Here is a 20,442-nt window from a genome sequence, read left to right on the forward strand (position 1 = left end):
CTGCTATTCGCTAAAGGCTTTCTGAAGTATATAAGGACTGATGGAAATCGTCACTCAGAAGTATCAATGCATTCCTGGAAAGGGACAGTCATTTCCAGGCTAACCTGAGCAGTTTCATCAGTTGATGGACAGAGATAATCCAGACTGTTCATGCAAGCAATGATAACGAAATTTGGTGTTGTGTACCACTGGTTTACTAGCCTGAGTCAATGCCTTAATTTTCAGAGCTTTCTCCACATTTCACAGCCAACACCACCAATGTTTTCGCCCTGTATAGGGTATATCCTTGTGACTCATTTTGCCTCTGCTTATTATCCACGTTTTTACTTTGAGAGCAGCACAGTGAAAAGCTCGTTCCCCTGTGCTAGATTCATGGTTGGCATGGCCCTGATAGCACTTTGCAACTGAACTTCATAGCTGAAATAATTGCTGTAGGCTTCCTAGATCCCATAAAAAAAATATTAATCCTTTCCACCAAAAAAAAAAAAAAATCTTTCTCCACCACAAGAACCTTGATATATCTTTTGTTTATTCTGGATCATTGTCTGAACCTGCTGTCCTGGGTCTTGACAGCAAATGCTTAAAGAAAAAATATTATTTGAAGAGACAAGTGTGTAGTGACACATCCTCAGAACATTCCCTAGCAAGCTGAAAGCTCAGAAGGATATTTATAGTTAGAAACTAGAACAACATTGTAGATACCTCAACATTTTTTAAGCTTTAATGCACACAACATTTGATGAAACAGTTAAAACGATGCTGTTCCTGTACTGGTATTGAGAATAGTCAATATACTCATATTGGAGCATTTGAAAATAGAGCTACAGGTTTTTTGAAAAGCTTTAGTAATAATCCATGTATATAGTTAAAGTGTACTTCAGTGCACAATTGACAGCATTGCTCCAGAGTTATTAATTGAAATTCACAGTGCTTAATATTTCTGTGATTGACTTTCTACCTTACCCACCACCAGCTACAAGAGTTTTTAATCTTTCACAATTAGAACTTCTTCAAGAATTTTCAGTGGGTTATTTTACAGAAAATTGATTTTGAGACATGGCACCTCAAAGAAATATTTTTACCACGAACTCATTACAAATTTTCTTCTGAGGCCTTTAAGAACATAGATCCTTTTACAATTCAGTCATTTTTAGAAATAAACTCTATTATAGAAATATTTCACAGTTCAAAAAATAATTCCAGTGCATATATAACCATGACACCTTTTAGCATAGTGTTAGGAATGAACATACCCTTCTGAAAAAAGCACTTACAACATAACACCATCTGTATTAAATACAACCTAAGAAACACATGTGTTGTTTTCTTCCTCTCCCTTCTATTCCCCCCCAAAAAGCAGCAAGTTTAAATTACAAAATTACATTCCATTAGTCAGAACCATGTAGTGTCCTGATACAGTATTCAGGAAATGCAATTCTCTAAGAGTACGTACATTTTATTTGTTTTTTTCATAGTGCATCACAAACATCACCATTTCTAGTCATCCTTGATGGAGACCATATCCTTTGGTTTACTAAGGTTCTTTACTTCATCCAGTAGTCTTTTAGGTGTCAAGATATGAGTAGAACCTGACAAAAGAGCATTAAGTATTCCTGTGTTAGTCTGAAATTCTGACTTCCAGGCACTACTACTATAAAAACAAACTCATATGCCAGTGGTTTTTAATGTACCTAGAAAACTGAAAAGTACAACAATTCCGAGTTTTTTTGTGTGTTACAAAGTGTCACCATTATGACCATTATGTAGGCAGTGTCCCTCTTCCACACACTGAGACATCAGATTAGGACTTTGGATACACATTAAACCTCTGCGCTCCCTGGTTTGAAACACAGGCTTGAACCTGGGACACTTTCACTCTATGCACTCTCCTAACCTGCAAGAAATCTGCCTGCTCTGTTAATGACAAGCTTCATCCTAGAATCAAGAAGCCATCTGGATTAAAGATTACCAAAACAGTAGTTTTCCACATAAATATCAGTTACAGAAAATTGGCTTTTACTGACTAACATTTCCTTCAAATATTTGCAACAAATTCCAAGTCTGGAACAAAGAAAATCCTTATTATTTTTCAGAAGCACACAAGTACCCCTCTTGTTCTCACAGAGCAATTATAACTTCTGCTGTGAAGGGTCAGCCTATAGTTATCACGGGAACTTTTAACTGTTTAAGGCTAGGGCTGTCTTGAACCTCAAGTTTTAGTAGTGTCAATCTGAATGGACTAGTATTCCTCAAGTTCTGAATCAGGAATACAGGAAGATTTTCATCTTGAAGTAGGTAACATAATCTGGCAGTTATCACTTTCCAGGATTACCAATAAAACTACAAGAATCATGGCTAAACAAAAAGATGAGGCTGTGGTTTGTAGCAGGTAGTTCAGTGAAATAGTGACCTACACTGAACAGTTTTGTCAACAAGCCTCAAATGAAGAAACAGGCTTGTTAAACTACATTCCTGTTGTCCCAGTCTTTCCACTGCAACTGAAAACTAGGACTAGCCATAGACATACCTCAACTACCAGCTAAACCAGCAAACAAAAAATAAACAAGGAACAAAGACACACAGACATACCTACAATGTGTCCCGTTATTTTGAGGTAACAGACAACCTTGACTGAGACCTTGCTTTAGGCAAAAGTATTTATTAATTCAAAATTATGGTAGATAGTCTTGAGTTTCAAAATGGATTAAATCTAAGTTTAGTTGCCAGACAGGCATCTCAATTTAGAATGCTTCAGGTACCCCTGCACCCTGACACTAGCTGCCACTCAGATAAAAGTCTCAAGTATCTAGTTATGTTTTGATGTATCCCAATTACAAACCTTTTAGCACTTAAACAGCATTGCAGGACACAATTCATTGAAGCACAAGAGTTGATGGAACAAATATTTGCTTGCTCTGAGATATTAATTGAGAGTTTACTACCCCAGCTGGTAATTCATGCATTTACTGCTGAATTTTACAAGATTAGGGAGATATACTCTGGTTTTCAGGGCAAAAGCTATAAATTATGGTGTGGTTTGTGCAAAGTCTCTGAAGAAACCATGACAAGAACTACGGTTGTTGCAAAGTCAACAGAGCTACGCTGACTGTGTGCGTTTTGTTTAGGTTTTGTTAGGGGGGGTTGTGTACTTGGCTGATGGGGTTTTGTTTAAAAAAAAAACTCACTTGCTTCCCTTCCTCCCAAAGTGATTAATTTTACACTCATCCACTAGCTTTTCTACTACTTCCAATAGCAATGAAAGTACTAAGTGTAGCTGCAAGTAAATCACAGGCAGATGCAAAAAAGTTTGAGAGGATCTTATCAAAGCTTATAAACATTTAAAGGGTGGGTGTCAGGAAGACAGAGCCAGACTCTTTTCAGTGGTGCCCAGCAACAGGACAAGGGGCAACAGGCACAAACAGGAACACAGAAAGTTCCATCTTAACACGAGGAAAAAAAAACTTCTTCACTTTGGGCAGCCTGTGCTAGTGCTCTGTAACCCTCAGAGAGGTTATGGAGTCACCTTCTTCAGAGATATTCAAAACCCACCTGGACATGTTCCTGTGCAACCTGTTCTAGGTGATCTCCAGAGATCCCTTACAACACCTACCATGCAGTGGTTTTGTAAAATTAATACAAAGAAATACAGATCTGCTTAAACCCTTTTTGTTATACATCAAGCTACTTTTAATATATTTGACCAAATTAGTGATGATTCTTCTGGTTTTATCGCCCTTAGGATATTGTTGTAAAACATCCCAAACATTAAGCAGTCCAGATTAACTGATACTCCAGCTAATGTATTGTTAAAAACCTGTGCATTTAGAAGTCATCTTTTCAGTTTACAGACCCAACTTAGGGAGTGTAGGAAAAGAGATCCTTATGTTTTCCAGAAATGCATATAATAAATCCCCCTATAACACCCTCTTCCCAAGACAAGCTTACCAATAACAACTTCACAGGACTTGCAGGCTCGAGAGACTTCATAGGCACAGCGCATCTCAGAGTATGTAATTCCTCCAATCACAAACACGATCAGCCTCGTGCTACGTTTTCGCTCCTCTCGATAGCTAGCTCTAGGTTTCTGCCGCGCACTGGAGAAGTTCACACAATGAGATGTATATAGCTTGACCGATTTTGGTAAAAATGAGTAAGGAGTAGCAATTCCTATCATGCACTTCATGGTTTGATTATAATTTCAGCAAAAGAATTCAGACAAATTGATAATTCATAGTATTTTAAATAAAAACAAGTTAGCACACTACTCGAACTATTCAGTTATCACAATGAAAAAATACAAGTCAAAAACCTTGCTGCACACACAGCTCACAAAGGGATTCTACTGAGCAGTTTAGTTCTGCATGCTAGCAATTTCACTGGCATTTTTCATGTGAGGTTCATTTGAAAAAGCTAGTCTTGGGTTTTTAAGTCTTCAAACAAACAGAACAGCCAAATATATTTTTAGAGATTATCAACTAAAATTCAGAAGGCTCAGAACAACAAAAAATAAAGCTCTACCTTCTAGCACATATACAGCAATTGCAGATTCTTATTTAGTCATCTGCAGTCCTGAATTAGGTTTGAGAATTAGTCTTGAGACCTCCACCTTTTCTGGACTTCTCTAAACCTCAACCTGCCAACAGGATCTAAGAGGCCCGCGTTCCCTAAAGACACCAGCTACTGAAGCCATTATCTTCAAGAATGACTACTGCAGCAGAAATAGCTTTAAGAAATGAAAACTTCCTGTTTGAGTATACTGATAATTCTTTCCTGAAACTGCTTCACACTAAGCAGCTCAATGGTTTAAACTTCTCATTCTGGGAACATGGAAGTGATATTTCTACCTTTGAAGCAAAATGGATATGCTCCAAATAAAAAGCTATAGAAGAGTTATTAAACTAACAACAAAGTTCAGTATGTTTCAGATGAAATAAAAATACAGGTTTTACACATTTAACATAATCTTATATAAACTATTTCACCATTTCATATGTGTGCTTTTATAATGTACATGACAAACACACTGACAAATAGGTAAAGTATGTTTCAAGAAAACTAAAACATTTACCTTACTACTCCTGAACCATTCCAGGTTGGAGGACACTGGGAACAGTAAGGCCAGTCTTTTGAGTCTAGTTTGTTTTCTATAGCATCCTGAAGGGCAAAGCAAAGATCTACTTTAAAAAGCCATGCAGACCTAAAACCCACCAAGTTTCAAGCTCCAGTAAGAAGGTTTAACCAGAATTTAATGCCAGCACGTGCAATTTCTTAGGACAATCAATCTCAAGCAGTATCTCATGAACAACACTCCTGTGCAACAAAACGCTAGGCCACAGAACATTAAGAGTTATCACAGGGAATTGGGAGTAGATCTGCTTTCTTTATAAATGGATTTAACCATTCCAATATCACTAGTATTTTTCATGTGTAGCTAATGTAATATATTTCTCCATAGCAGTATAGGAAACCTTAGGGTCCCCTGAAGACACATATATAAGGCGTGAGTGTCACCAAGAATCCTATGAATGACAGCACTGGGTCAGATTTAAGGTCCAGTCAACTCACTGTTCTGTCTGACATCAGTCACTGACTGATGATTAGAAAGGTTTAAGACCAACGCACATCTGGCCAGTAACATTTTCCAGCCTCTACCCATGTACAGGTCAGATCTGAATTGCAGTTTGAAGACCCACTGGAGGGAAAAAAAATTACCCAGATCTTCAAATGACAGTAAACACTACTAGTCACAAGCTATACTAAAAGAATGTTTGCTTTGGCTTCCAATTACTTCACCTTTAACATACCCTCCAAAAGGAGCACTGCTATCACACAGACTGTATTAGAGAGACAGACTGAAAGTGATAAATTGGAATTTTGTTAAATATGTTTGTTGAGCACTCAAGATAGTATGGATTTGAAAAACATATACAGCTGTAACTGCTCACTTGAGTAAATTTCAGTGCTGCACCCATAAATTAACTGGCTGGTTAAATATACCTCCATAACATCTTTGATAACAGGCGTCCATCTAGAAAGCTGAAAAGTCTCTTCTGAAGAGCGGTCCCTCCTTGGGTGTTTATGCAGCTGAGCAGCAGGCTGAAAAGATTTTCAAAACGTGGCTGTATTAAACAGTGTGCTTTGAGTTTTGAAAACTTACTCCCAGTTAATAGTAGAGGAGATCATCAGAAAATTTAAGAGAAAAAACAACAAAGAACAATAAGTAATACCTGTAGAATTCAGGACAGACTAGAAATATTCATTTCAGAGATGAGGAACTGAGTAAGTTGGCACTTCTCAAAACCACATAGCTCATCGCCATCTGATGATTTTAGAGGGAACATTATAGGCATCTTTGAAAGGTATTCATGTTAATTGTTTAAAAGATTTACCAAGAATTCTTTACCAGAATTCCACTCATTGACTGTTTCCAAAAAAACACTGTAACATCCCAGATAATACTGCCAAGAGTTACTGAAAAAGCTGAAGACAAGTGCTTGTATGGCAGAAAATAAGAAAAAAAAAAAACATTCTTACTGAAGAGATAACAGGAACATCAAGGTATTTCCAATTTCTTATCATATCACTATCACTTTCTATTTGTACATTCTGGATCAGCTTGTCCAATTTCTCCTCTGTAGTTCCTGCAATAAGGAAAATACATAATTTCATTACCACGTGACTATGAGTAGGAGCAATTTTGTATCTCACATTCTGGGCTATTATTTAGTCCCGGATTTTTTGTTTGGCCAGTTTAACATAATAGTACATTTTAGAGAACATTGTTACAGATTCATCAGGGAATTCTATTAATTCCCCCTGCTGGTACTGAAATTCTTCCTTCCTGCAATGGACACGAGCTCCCCCTGCAACAGCTTCAGTACTATATGAAAAGTAGAACAGTAACTGTTGCACACATCCAAGCATGGGAATGATGCTAAAGCGCTGTATGGATCTGTACTTGTACTGAATCTTGTAACTTGGTATCAATATTATGTTTGCTACTAATTTGAGAGAAGATAAGCTACAGAGGATACTTATTTCAAACTTGGCCATCAGATGCTTAAGTTCATTAAAACAACTGGACTACCACAAAATTTGATTTTAAGCCCATAGCACTGAGGAAAGCAAACAGGGCAGCTTGCCATACCATTTGTGCTAAAGATATACAGGAGAATAGCTCTGATTTTGTCATAGCTTTCATGACTTTTGTTCAGCAGAACTGGAAGGAGTACTCTCATGGAGTCTTTCACTTTTTGACCTTCTGCATCAGTTCCAAGAGCCAAGTCCTAAATTTAAAAAAAAAAAAAATTTAAAAAGGGTTTTAGTGAATAGTAATTGTTGTGGGTTCCAAAATGCGTTTTTATGAAATCATGGGTTTCAAGAAACATTTAAACTACATCAATTTAAAGTCCATATGAAAAGTCTTGGACATAATTATTTCAATAGTTACAGCATTATAGCAACACTACATAACACTCAAACATCAAAAACTGATGCCTAGAACTCAAGTGTAGCTTTGAACTTAAGATAGGGTGAGGCATTAGATTGTACTGCCTAAAAGGTGCTTTTCCCAGACATTTTTAAAGGGCTGCCTTCTGCAGAACACAGTAAGGCAACTTCATAGTTCTAAACAAAAGAAAAAAGAAAGATGATCCTGATATAACTCAGCCAGATTTGAATATAAAAAACCTCTCTAACTCTAAAAGCACCTCCTTTATTGGTAGAGTAAGAGCTTCATATATCTCACTTTGCCTCCAAACATGATGGGGGGGGGGGGGGGGGGGGGGGAGAGGAGAGAAAAAAGATGCTACTTTTGTCAGTTCAAAACAAGCAATGTATTTCTGCAAGTTAAAAAAAGTCACAGTAGCTGTAAATTGGTTAGTTTGTGGGGTTTTTTTAAACATACCTGTTCAGTTTTACAGAGCCTTTCTATGTTAGATTTAAACTTGCTCATGCAATCTTCTGCTAGGTTAAGATGGACAACTTGCTGGAAGACCAAAAATAAAACAATCATAAGCTGCCATACTTGCTTTTTTAAAAAAAATAGCCACAACAAAACCCATGTATCAAGCAATGATTTTTACTAGTTACAAGAGTCAGTCCTTCAAGTACCCTGCAGTACCATCATGCATTTTCTCCATTTCATCTTTCACTTGGAGACTGGCTTCTACAATACCTTTCAAAGCATGGAACTGCCGTGCTATCTTCAATCCTCAAAGAACACAGACAATTTATGTGGGGTTTTTCTACATACTAAAATGAACACCTGGGAACAAATTATCTTCTCAATTTTGCAGCAGGTGAACATACTAATTTAGAGAAATGTTATACAGCATAATTAAACGGAAAATGACAGAATAAAACCAGGCTTCAGCAGCACAGATAATGATGGTGTACAAAACTCTTGATTGTGAAGTTGTAGTTACAAGAGCCCTTACCCTACTAATCTCTTTACGGTACTGCGGCATCTTTTTCATTAACTGGCTCAGAGCAGATATCGATAGCTGTGAAGAAATGAAGAAAGGATACAAGCTGAACATTGTTTCCCCAATATTTGACATGCTTATTTCATTTCCTGATGCAGCCTTGCTGCTTCCCCCTCCCCCCTGAAAACTGCCATTGAGATAAGGCCAAATTTCCATAATAGGTCTATGAATTACATAGTTTTTATCAGATAGAAATAATTAAATTACCAAGGAAAACAGCACTACTTGATCCAACTTACTTTTCCCTCTGTTGCTTTTTTTTTTGACGAAACTTCTTTCAAAAGCTTTGGTATTTCCCTGAAAAGAAAAAAAAAGTGATCAAATGCAACAGAACCACAGATCTTAAATCATAAGATCTTTAACAGTACAACTTCTGAATGGAAGTAAGACCTTCAAATACAAGTCTATTTCGGAGAAGAAAGTGGGTTATGATGAAGGAAACTGAAATTAAGCATTCTGTTTGTGACCTTGGTAGTATTTGATCCAATAAATTGTCCTACAGATTTTAAGGATGTAAAGATACTCCCCAGAAAAAAAATAAACCAACTTCCATTTTCCTCAAGAATTCTAGTTTTAGTAAAATCGCATTTCTCTGTGCATACTGTATTTCTCCAAGTATGTCTTCTCCCTGACATCAATTATTTAGTGGGATCCAGTCTATACTACCATCTTTCCCACTGCCTATTATTCTATTTAACAGCTCAAATACATTCCCCTCAGAGAGAAATTTTTATAACCTGTGTTTTTAACTCGTTACTTATTCACATACTCTATGACATCTGCAATATGACTGTGCCGAATCTTCACCCAGAGATCATCATCTTCCTCCAGAATTGCCTCTCGTTCCTTCCCAGCAGATCCCTCTGTTTTGTATCTTCCAAAAGAAAATTCAGACAGTTGTTTGATTTGGGTTTCCCTCTCCCAGCTTCATAACTTTATATATTAGAGTATTAATTTGGGTTTTTTTAAATCAACATGCGAGGTAACAGCAGAAACAGACAAAGGTTTTCACTTATAAGCCAAGCTACTGTCTGACACAGTATGATTTACATAAGGATTTTGAAAATTACATATTTGAATATAGAAGCAGATGAATATTTGAATGACTCTTTGGGCCAACAGGTTCCAGACATCCTTTTAAACCAACAGTAACTGAGTTTCATCCATATGTTTACACACACATCAATTTCTCTTCAGCTTCCAATGTCAACTTCCCTTTGGCTTCAAATGCAGATGGGGTACAAAGTAACACAGACTGAGATAGCACTTGGCACAGAGATTGTCAAGTGCAGCTTTTTGTATCTACTGTAAGTCACTTCCTATCTCTGAAAGAATAAGTTCCATTCACCCACAAAATAGACTAAGAAGAACAAGTTACCTCACAGGTACAAGGAACATTCTTTGCAGCATGACAGACCAGCTATTACTTCTCTACAAACAGAAAAAACTATAAAGCAGGACAGCAATCATGCTACATAACATTCTCATATTTACAGACTTACATAGTGTATGCAGCCAGCAAGCACAAAATATAAAAAAATTACAAGATTAATTGTGAAGGTCAGATCATGACTACTGAGAAAGCACACTCTGCATGCCCAGCAAATCTCACATTCATAGAATTCTACTCTTTCTGGAAAAACATTCACTCATGGTTTCTGACAGGAAACAGGCATTCCTGTTTGCTTAAGTACTCAGTGAGGCAATTTGGCCTCAGTTGCTGTTGCAGGTCATCAGATTTACCAAAATCTTTGGCATCATAACAATCCAACGAAGTACATGCCTTATGCAAAACAATGTCACACTCCCCTGAACAGTGACAAAATAACCTTCACAAGTGGAACAGGGCTTACCCAAATATGCATTTAGGACAGACACATGTACATTTTAACAGCTACACAAATTACATGGCTAGAGCTATAAAAGTGAGCGTTCCTGAGAAATACATATGCTTTCTCTCAGTATTTGATTACTGGTCTTCTTTGCCTTGAGAAAAAGAAGTTTGAGAGTATAAAAGAGCATCTGAATGTGGACTAAAATGGTCTTGCTTCAAGTCTAGAAAAAGGTTATTTGTTTTTAGAAGCCATCTCATTCGTTAGACTCAAAACTTAAAATGCCAATTAGATCCTACCTAATCTCCACTAAATGAGGAAGTTACAGATCCAAAGGAAAGACAATGTATTAACTGAAGCAACCCTTATGCAATATAAGCTGCTAATACTGCTACTGCACAATTCAGCTAAACAATTCCATAGATTTGTTAATAAAGTGTTAAGATTTTATTTTAAAAGTACTTGCTTGTAAGTATCATTTTCAATTGGGAGCAGATCATACACCATTGCCTGGAAGGTGAGTTCATGAAGTACAGTTGATACTGGGTCAAAGCCACGATCAATTATTAGTAGTTGGGCGTTTGTTTTAGCCTAAAATGTCATCAAAGAAACATCAAGTCAAGACATACAATATAAAATTAATGCATGTTAAGTCTATTCAGGGTAAATTGCAGCACTGCTGACATGTCTGGAAAAATAATGAAAACAACTAAAAAGTATGGGCCAAGTGTTTATTAACATAGAAACAAACATTTAAATAACCAGAATACAGTGGTTTTAAATGCTAATTTTAAGGCAACACTCTTAGACCACTGCAACACATTTAGTAACCTCTCCTAATGAACAGAATGTGTAAAGAAAAAAACACAGAAAAATGGCCTGACAAACAGTACACTTACTTGTCAAGAATATTTCAGAGATGATTATCTATACTGTGCTGCAGTACAGGAAAATTTCTCTAAGCATTCTAGTAAAAGTTATATCTTGGGGTTTGGTAAAGTGGCAGTAGAATCAGGTACATTTATTTCTGCAGCAGAGTGGAACATGCCCAAGTTAGAACTGTTCCCTAAATACTTCCTCATTGAGGCAGCTGCCCTAATCTGCCCCAATCTGCAGCAACAGACCAAAAACACTATTTGTGTGAAAAGCTCTATCTTTGCCAACAGCAAATCCTTTAATGGGAGACATTTCAATCCTGCAGTGAAGTCCCTTCTACACACAGCCATACAGAAGATTATGTTAAAGCTAAAGTTCTCTACTTTCCTTCAGGTTTATGTCATCCCCTACATAACAAATTTTTCAAGCACAATTAGTTTGATCACGCAGGTTATATTCAACTACACACAGATTTGCTGTACCTTTAAGCTGCTCTCACACACAAAAACACTTAAGTGGCAACTAATTGCCTTTATTTGTTAATAAAATCTGTTTTTGTAGAACCTATTGTCAAAACATATTACAAAGGGTTTTTTCCCCAGATTTACAAAAAAAGCAAACCGTTCACTTTCTACCTTTATTTGGCTTTGCTCATCAGTTTTGTAGTAGTTTTCAAGATTTTTTTCAACAAGCTGTGCAAGTTTGCTGGCTTTATCAGATGGTCCACTGGGAAAAAAGCAAGCATGCAAAAAAATAACCTAAGTTTCTTCAACACACTGAAATGCTAACTTTAAGAAAAAAAACCATCTCCCTAGATTGATCCTCTGGTTTCATGAGCAGTTTCTGAACTCCTTTCTAAGCACCTCCAATATACTTTCTCTCTTACATGATGTGTCCATTCTTTGAACGCTTCAAGTATTTCACACATTAGAAACAGCTTCAGCAAAAAGACTGACAATAGCTGGCACCTGAAACTCTCACAAAGGCAGGAAACTAGAAAAAAAGGACAAAGAGGGAAAGAAAAGAGTCAAGCAATTAGTTCTTTTCTACCTTCCCAGAGAATAAGGCACCGCTTCACATTACACCGTGGAATGTAATTCTTACATAATTTCAGGACACCACCTACTTTGGCTTCAACTATACTATTCTGTACTCTCTATCAACCCTCAAAAGACCTGTTCTCCTTAACGTTATTTACTACAAAGAGATCCTGATCCCATCTGCCTCAGCAATTTATGAGTTCCTTGATGGAACAGTTCTGTTACAGGATCATGTGTGTGGTATATTTGAACACAGCATAATAGTGTCATCCTACTGACAAAACAGGGTATACTAAGCACTGTGACATGAAGACACACACAGATAAATCATTCACTGCTCTGCCTACACTTCAGACTGCTATCATTCCATATTTCATAATTGTGGATTCAAAATAATCCACAGTAAGAGACAGTACACTGCAGCATGACATTATGACCAAGCAGTGTGGGAAGTCCTAGAAGTGAAATCAACTACACTAAACAGCCTTATTTCTGCCCCACCTTTTATATCGGACTCCTGGATTCTCATCTAGTATGGCACATAAGGTAACAATTTGTTCAGCCATTACTTGCATTACATCTTCTCTATCCTTTGTCTTTTCCAGAGTTGGACTGTAGCAACGGTAGAATGCATCTGGCACATTGAGAGTAAATACCTACGTAAAGCACAACCAAGAAAAAGGCTTAAACTGTATATTTCTAAAATATTTGGTAAAATAATTCATTACAGTATGCTTTAAAGTAGTAGCAAAACCATAAATAATATACTTTAAAAAAGCAAACCCACACTTCAGTCCTCTTTCTCTGTCCTCTTCAGCTCATCTGCTTCTTGTTCTCACACTCTTTTCCTCTATTCCTCTCCTCTGCTAGGTAAGTTATCATATTTTTCAAATTGCTTACTAACTACACAGATGAAGGGACCAGAGACAGGCAGCACTAAGTAACAGTCAGTCCCACAGAGGCATGCAATGCAGTATCAGAACGACCACAGAAGGTATCAAGTAAAATTTGTTCAAAATTAAATTTTACATACTGCAGCTCTTGATTATAAGACGACTTTACCTGCAAGAAGTTAAATTCTTTAAACGCATTAAACTCTGATAAAAGATGTTTAATAATGCACAGCAAAGCTTTCTAACAGCTTCGTAAACGGAATGCAAACATAGAAACTGTCCTATCATTAGTAAATGAATTTTCTCCAGCTTCAGATGGACTCTGTAACTACAGAGGCAAAGAATATCCATCCAGATAGAGATGATAATCACTTGAACTTTGTCCAGAGCTCAGTCTGCTTATTTACTCTTAAAATCCCTGGGCCTGCTTTCTGGACTGATAAATTAGGAAAGCTGGTTAGCATTTTCTGCTCCTTTACTAAGAATTCAAAAGTGTTCTCACAACTCAAAATAGTGAGAAGACTAGCAAGAAGAGACTAAGTGCTGCTTATTTTCAACTTTAGAAAGGGAGTCCAAATTTCTACTTTCATGGGAAGTCCTCCAGAGAATCAGGAGGTTCATATGCTTTATTTGGTAAAGGAAGCCACACAACTTTAAGAGTAAGCTTTAGCAGAAAGCTTGGGAACTCAACATCACTGTAAAACAAGCTACCACACTAGTGATTCTCTCATGGCTTCTCAATCTAAATAATAAACCCCCTTTATTATAAGGAGGAGTGTGTCTTCAAACTAGGAAACTGCCATCACAGTAAGACACGGATAGCAGCAACCTTTCCTATATTCATGGTACACATAAGAGTTCTGACCCCTTGTATGTTCCTAAAGGTTTGAAGAATACAGGAAGGACTTGTGGGAAACATTCACAGTTAATTCCACAACTCCCAGTAGCAGACAGGGTGTGAGAGCCTGACTGGATCAGCGAGCAGAGTACATTTCAGCCTTCTGTATATGAGGAAGTGCACCAGCAACAAATTATTTGCACACAATACCCACTGTGCAGTTTCACATGGAAGCCACTCATTGGTTTGCACTGGTAGTATCAAACTTCTATTTGAGAAAACCTGGATTCACATGTTCTCCTTTCATTAAAAAGTTTATCAAGTAGTCATGGGCATTTCTTCTGCATTCCGTGAAGTTGTGGATTTGTTCCTCCCCTTTCAGTTCTCTTCATTCACTCTCCTTCTCTAATTTTCCCCGAGTATGCACCAACCTAGCAAAATACCACCTCAAGCACAAGCAGTAACAAACTCTACTGATTAATGAAGACAAGCCAGAATACTTTCCATCTCTCAAGGAATATTCCCTCTCTAACCTCTCTACTGCAAGTCTTGCAAAGAGGTCAAATGCAAACAGTAAACCATTGAGTACAAGAGCATTTGCTTTCACCTAACAGCGCAGGCATGCACTGGAAATCTGCCAAAATAGCAACAGGTTTCACATAGAGTCTGTGAGTAAAAAAAAAAAAAAGACTTAATTATATTTAATTGTTTACTAGCAGGTCAGTAACACTTGAAAACAGTTCTCCAGACTATATTCTGCTTTTGAGATAAAAGAGTGAAACTCACCTGAGACTCATATGGGAAGAAGGAAATGTTGATCTCCTTGCATCTCCTTATTGATTTTGCACAGGATGACTTAATTTTGTTGAAGAGATTGTCAGGACAAACTAGGAAAAAATATTGGAAGTATAGCAGATCCACAGACCATCCAAAAACAGACACAACTCCATTTTGGCCTTCAGCAGCATAGGTGGGTTTTTTTTCCCTTTCATTATGCACCATTTTAGTCACCCTGATTGCAGAGCAACATGCAGTCACATTAACCTCATTTGCACTAATTGTCTCTGCTTCGCAATTTATTTCATGCATGCAAGTGCTAAATAGGCACCTTCTCCAGGTGATGGGAAAAAGCTGGCTCACGAGTCTGAAGGAACTACACAAAGTAACCAATTACACAACATTGTACTTGCAGTAAATTCTCATGCATTTACATGCAAATACTTTTTTCTTTATGAAATGTATAGTTTTACTTGGACTGCCTACCTCGATGCTCTCCAACATAGGCAAAGACTAGAATATTCTAAAAATAGAACTATTACCTAAATAAAAAGCTGATGTAAGGAATGATCAACACTTGTAATTGTGAATGAAATTACTATTGCCACACAGCATAATGACCATGCCCAAGCAACCCAAATACGGTTAATGACTTGAGTCTCAAATCTTCTCTCAAGAAACAGGACCCAAAATTCATGTATTAAGGTATAGGAAAGAAGAGTTGAGAAACTACATAAAGTTATCAAACTACAAGACAAAAGCTTACTTACAGTCGGTGAAATACACATACGCTGCTTTGTATCTCCTGGATGATTTATTGATGAAGTCATCGATAAGTCCATCCACAGACTTACAGGGACAGGTGAAGTAAGGGAAAAACAAAATCATTACAGTGTTTTGCCTTTACTCACATCCCAGACAAAGCTTTCCCCTCCTCTCGCCCTGTTAATTACTCAGTCCCACATAAAATACTGCAAATCAACACATAAGAAAAAACTTAAGTAGAATATTTTTAATTCCAGACCAAGAATAACAAACAATTACAGAAGGTGAGTCACACCCCAATATCACCTCTGGAAACACACAAAGCAGGATGCTTGCATCATTTTCCACCTATGACAGTGCTTAGATTTGTTCTCTCATTTTCCAGGAGGTAATAGCAATCTCTAATTAAAGCTTTTAATTTGAATTCTACTTTTCAAAGTATTGCATCTTTATTTGCTACAACATCTCTTTCAGCAGGGTTATCAATATCTCAGCAATGAAACAGTGCCTCCATTGATGGAAAGGTACACATTTGCAACATACTCTGTGGTGACAATGCATTGTCTTTTCATTATGGAAAACTGAACACCACACAGAGGAATATCACACAAAATGCAAAAGTTAAGTGCTGGATAGTTGTACAGAGTAAATTTTTAAATTACTGCTTTTTCACTCTGAACGATGTTGCTATGCATTAAAAACTAACCTTTTTAGTGGGAGTTATGAAATACACTGCTTTCATGTGTGGGACAGGCTCACGGTTTTTATATACGTTCTCCACCACTATAAAGAAAGAAATATTACATTTTTACTATTAAGAGCTTTATGCATCCTTAAGGGAAGCACCATACATGTTTCAGTATAGAGGTGGTAGAAGTAAAATAACAGAAATCAAGCTGTTCACAAAATCAGTGGTAAGGGCTTATCTTCTCTCAAGACAGCCTTGATTTTTTTTATTTATTATTTTAAATACAGCAATTTAGCACAAGACTTCAACCCTCAGTCTAGTGTCAACTAAATATGTAGGCCTAATTTTTTCCTGGCTATTCTACACAAGCAGAGTTTTGCCCTCAAAGAACAGTATGGCAACACCAACATGTTGAAACTACGGGGCCCAGTATGAACCATCTTGCAAGAGAACTACCTCAGCAAGATCATTCTTTTTCCAGCACACTGAAGGAAAGACAGAATGAAATTTTGGACTAGAGCCTCTTCTGTCCTTTGTCCATTTCCTGGGCACTTACTCTGTTTCAATATAATTGCAAGCACAAATTAAACATTTTCAGCAAGTCATCTTCACTCAGCTCTTCTCTGTTTAATAGAGTCATTACTCATGTTGCTCAGTAATTTCAAGGGGAAGGAGCAAAGAAGATCAGTAATATCAGACATCTGGGTGTGCAACAGCAGGTTCTTTTCTGTATTGTACTCACTAAAAATAAAAGGATTATTATTGATAGAACACATGCTCACTGAAAATATATCATAAAGTATAAGCTGTACTTCTTATTAAAAATACACTCCAAAAAGTTGAGTGTATTACAGCTTTGCTATTATGTTGTCAGATGTTATAGCATGTTATACTGAATAGCTGGAATAAAAACTCTTGCTATTTGTGAAAAATTCCTATGTTTTAATAATGTTTCCTTACAAAAATATTTCTTAAAAATCTAAACTTAAACCTAATTAAAAGCTAGATCATTTGTATTTTGTGTGTTCATTTCAATTTTAAAAACGGGCAGGAAAAACGTTTGACAGGATTATACACCAATGGACATTACAGAAAAGTCAATCTCAAAAAAAGGCAACTTTAAAAAGTATTTTATGATAGGAAAAACAGTTTTTAAGTTACAAGAAAGCAAAGCCCATAGAATTTACTAGAGAAAATTTATCTAGAGAAACAAAGTCTTATCTAAATAGACTCTATCAGAGTACATCTATTATTCACTTCTGACAGAGGCCAACATCAAGGAACAGGAGAGACATTCAGACAGATGAGAAATTCCACTCCACTAGAAGTTGCTGAGAAAAGTGACAAACTAACTACTCTAACTTTTGCTTATGGATTTAGTGTCCCAAAGTTGTGTGGTTTTTTAATTGCAAAAAGTTCTCATTTTGAGAAGATGCTAAAATACATCTACACAATACAGAACTCAAAATTCTGGCCTCTATCATATCAACCTGCCAGCAAGCAACTCACCAGTTTGCCTATTGGTCTCATTTTCTCTACTGTTCGTGAGCATAATGAATTCGAAACAGTAATTATTACTGATTTACAGAACACAATAGGAAAAAATAGAGAGCAATTTGCCTGTTCTTGTATGTTTTACAAATATTCATCAATTCTTTACTGAGCTCTTGTTCTCCCTTAGCTGACAAATAATATCCTTAATATCACTGTAAGAGATAACTCTCTCATTTACCCCATTCTGGACATCAGCAAATAAACACCCACCCAACCCCATAGAAAAAAAAGCCACAGAACCAGGAAACACCAAAAAACAGCTCGCAGTGATCTTTAGCAAAAATTTAAGAGTTTTAGCTTTTAGGCAGAGAAACATTTCACTTTTCATTTAAAAAAAGATAATTACCATAAATGCTACTAGCCTAATATCCCAAAGCTTCTTGCCTTCATCAACAAAATTAAGACAATCTCTAGCAAGTGTACCATCAATTTCACTCTATCATTTGTTCTTCTCAGAATATTGCTATCTGAATATAATAAAATTAAAAAGAATTATGCTTACCTGTGATACCTTCTGCCAGTAGATCAGTCATTTTGCAACACAATGACAGTAATTTAGTAGTGTAATCATCTAAAAGCATTACCTAAATATATTTTAAAAACACAAGTATTTAGATAAATTAATCAGCTAGAGTAAAGCCCTCAACAAAAAATTTGCCATGGAAATTGAAGCTGAAATACATTTTATTACTCTGTATCTTTTCATCACCTGAACATAGCTACTTTACTGTGGAAAATTCATCCCAAATACCATCAGAAGGCAGCTCCCTACATTCCAAAAGATCAGTTCTGTCTTAAGTAGCCTGCCCCCATTACTCCAACTCGAAATGTTTTTAAACTTTCAGTGTGACACAAGTCTTCTGAATTCCTTCTAATCTACCTCACAGCCTGCCTCAATATATCTGAGCTTACTCTAGAATGACCTTACAGCTTAAGCAGTTCAAACATACTGTTGAATCCAGCTCCACATGTATTACACAGTAGTATAATTTCTGAAGAAAATAAACTACAAATTTTTACAAAACAAAAGTTTAAACAAAACCAGTTTGAAATTAGTTTTTTCGTTTTGAAATAATAATCAAGATGACTAACCATTTATTCTTCCTATAGTAGCCCTTGGATTTCTTTTTTTGTTACACATTACAGAGATGACTAAAATCCATTCCTTGGATAGAAAACAATTTTAAGTGCCAGACACTAGTGATACTTATTTACTGCATGTTCATAGATAGAATCATTTGAACAAGTAATCTGTAACATTCTTAGACAAGTTATAACAAAACTATACCTTCCACTCTTCTTCTTTCCTGCAGTCATCAAATATTAATGATTTTAGCTCTAAGAAGAAAAAGAGATAATTTACCAGTTGGAGGAACAAAATTGTTGCAAAACATAAACTCAAATGTTTTGAGACGTAAACAACAAGTCAAAAAAAATACCCCACAGAGAATTCTTCTACAGAATTCTTCATCACATTGATAATAAACATTTTTTACAAAAATCAGTCTGAAAGATCACTAATTTTTTTTTTTTTTTGTGAACTCTTCCACTAAATAGATTGTCCTCATGCAAAAAAGTTTAAGGTATTCTAAGATAAGGCAGCTGGACCAACACATTCACAGACCTATTTTAAAATATGTGCTGACTTCAGATGTCCTTGCTCTCTCTCTGGAATTCTAGAATAAGCCTAAGAGAACACCAAATTTCCTTCAGGAATTCCAAGTTATCTTATATAATGTCTCCACTATCTTTTCCTCCTACGATTTTGAGAGAAATGTCAACTACAAAGTTTGTACAAGATTCAGCAATAGAAGTCAGCATCTAGTTATAAGCTGCTATTTTTAAAGACCATCAGAACTAAGTTGTAACTTGCAAAAGTCACGCCATCAGTCTAACACAGATTTGATCTCACAGCAGTGGTGCATTAAGCATTAGAATACTTTGGTTACTGTTTAAAACGTGGTATTTATAAACAGAAATAAAGAGGTTTGAGTGTTCTCTTAACCCAGAGAGCAGCTGATGATTACTGCTGTCTACTAAAATAGCTGGACCTTCTTCCCAAATGAAAAAAATAAACAGAAGCCCAGAACAACTAAGCAACTTCAGCACACATGTACTGCCAAGTGAAAGACAAGTTTCAGAATAGTAGGTGCACATACAACAAAAAGTATACCTATTTCTTCAGGGTTTATAAATGTTGGTACATTCACTGATGTGCAAGCCCCTTAAGCACAGTGCTATCACTCCACCTCTATCCCCAACTTCCAGACTTCAGCAGTTACTTTCAACTGAGCAGCCTACCTGCTCACCCAGCCTTCATTTTACCTCTGTTTCACCAACTCTAACACTACATAGCACACAGTGCTCCCAAGATGTCACACTTCTTGCTTCTCACTGCTAGTCCTACACAGACTCTTTCACACTAACACAAGAAGTTTCTTTTGAAAAGGAATACATGATCAAGTTCCTTTTTGCAGCATCTACATTCTTTGTAGCAGCTTAAAAAAACTTACACACCATCTAAAACGGACAAAAACACTGGTCTAAAAGTTATGCAGAAAGCACAGAGGGAAACAACTGGCATATTTTGTTGGTGTTTAGAAACACTAACGCTCCAGCTCAGTCTTCCTGAACCTTTTTCTGCTTACACAACTCCCAAAACTCATTAGCATCCCTCAAACTTGCCCTCTGGC

General features: G+C 36.5%; 1 protein-coding gene across 1 annotated transcript; it reads right to left on the reverse strand.

The window, feature by feature from the left end:
- Nucleotides 1-669: 669 nt before the first annotated feature.
- On the reverse strand, nucleotides 670-16,264 carry STXBP3 (syntaxin binding protein 3). The gene is made up of 16 exons (XM_084266417.1): nucleotides 16,214-16,264; nucleotides 15,513-15,591; nucleotides 14,752-14,852; nucleotides 12,736-12,890; nucleotides 11,830-11,920; nucleotides 10,781-10,909; nucleotides 9,256-9,347; nucleotides 8,726-8,783; nucleotides 8,439-8,504; nucleotides 7,907-7,987; nucleotides 7,148-7,286; nucleotides 6,535-6,641; nucleotides 5,998-6,096; nucleotides 5,069-5,154; nucleotides 3,946-4,094; nucleotides 670-1,589 (listed from the first exon to the last, which is right to left on the reverse strand). The coding sequence occupies exons 1-16, from the start codon at nucleotides 16,247-16,249 to the stop codon at nucleotides 1,498-1,500; spliced, it is 1,560 nt and encodes a 519-aa protein (XP_084122543.1). The 5' UTR covers nucleotides 16,250-16,264; the 3' UTR covers nucleotides 670-1,497.
- Nucleotides 16,265-20,442: the final 4,178 nt, after the last annotated feature.

The sequence above is a fragment of the Gallinula chloropus genome (assembly GCF_964237585.1).
Source record: "Gallinula chloropus genome assembly, chromosome: 6".
In the NCBI taxonomy this organism is placed as follows: domain Eukaryota; kingdom Metazoa; phylum Chordata; class Aves; order Gruiformes; family Rallidae; genus Gallinula; species Gallinula chloropus.

Coding starts and splice junctions, on each gene's coding strand:
- STXBP3 (XM_084266417.1), bottom strand. CDS start 16,249: ATGAAAGCAGTGTATTTCATAACTCCCACTAAAAAG. Junction 6,097..6,534: donor ATGTTCCTGTTATCTCTTCA/GTAAGAATGTTT, acceptor AAATCTTTTCAG/CCTGCTGCTCAGCTGCATAA. Junction 5,155..5,997: donor TTATCAAAGATGTTATGGAG/GTATATTTAACC, acceptor TTTGCCCTTCAG/GATGCTATAGAAAACAAACT.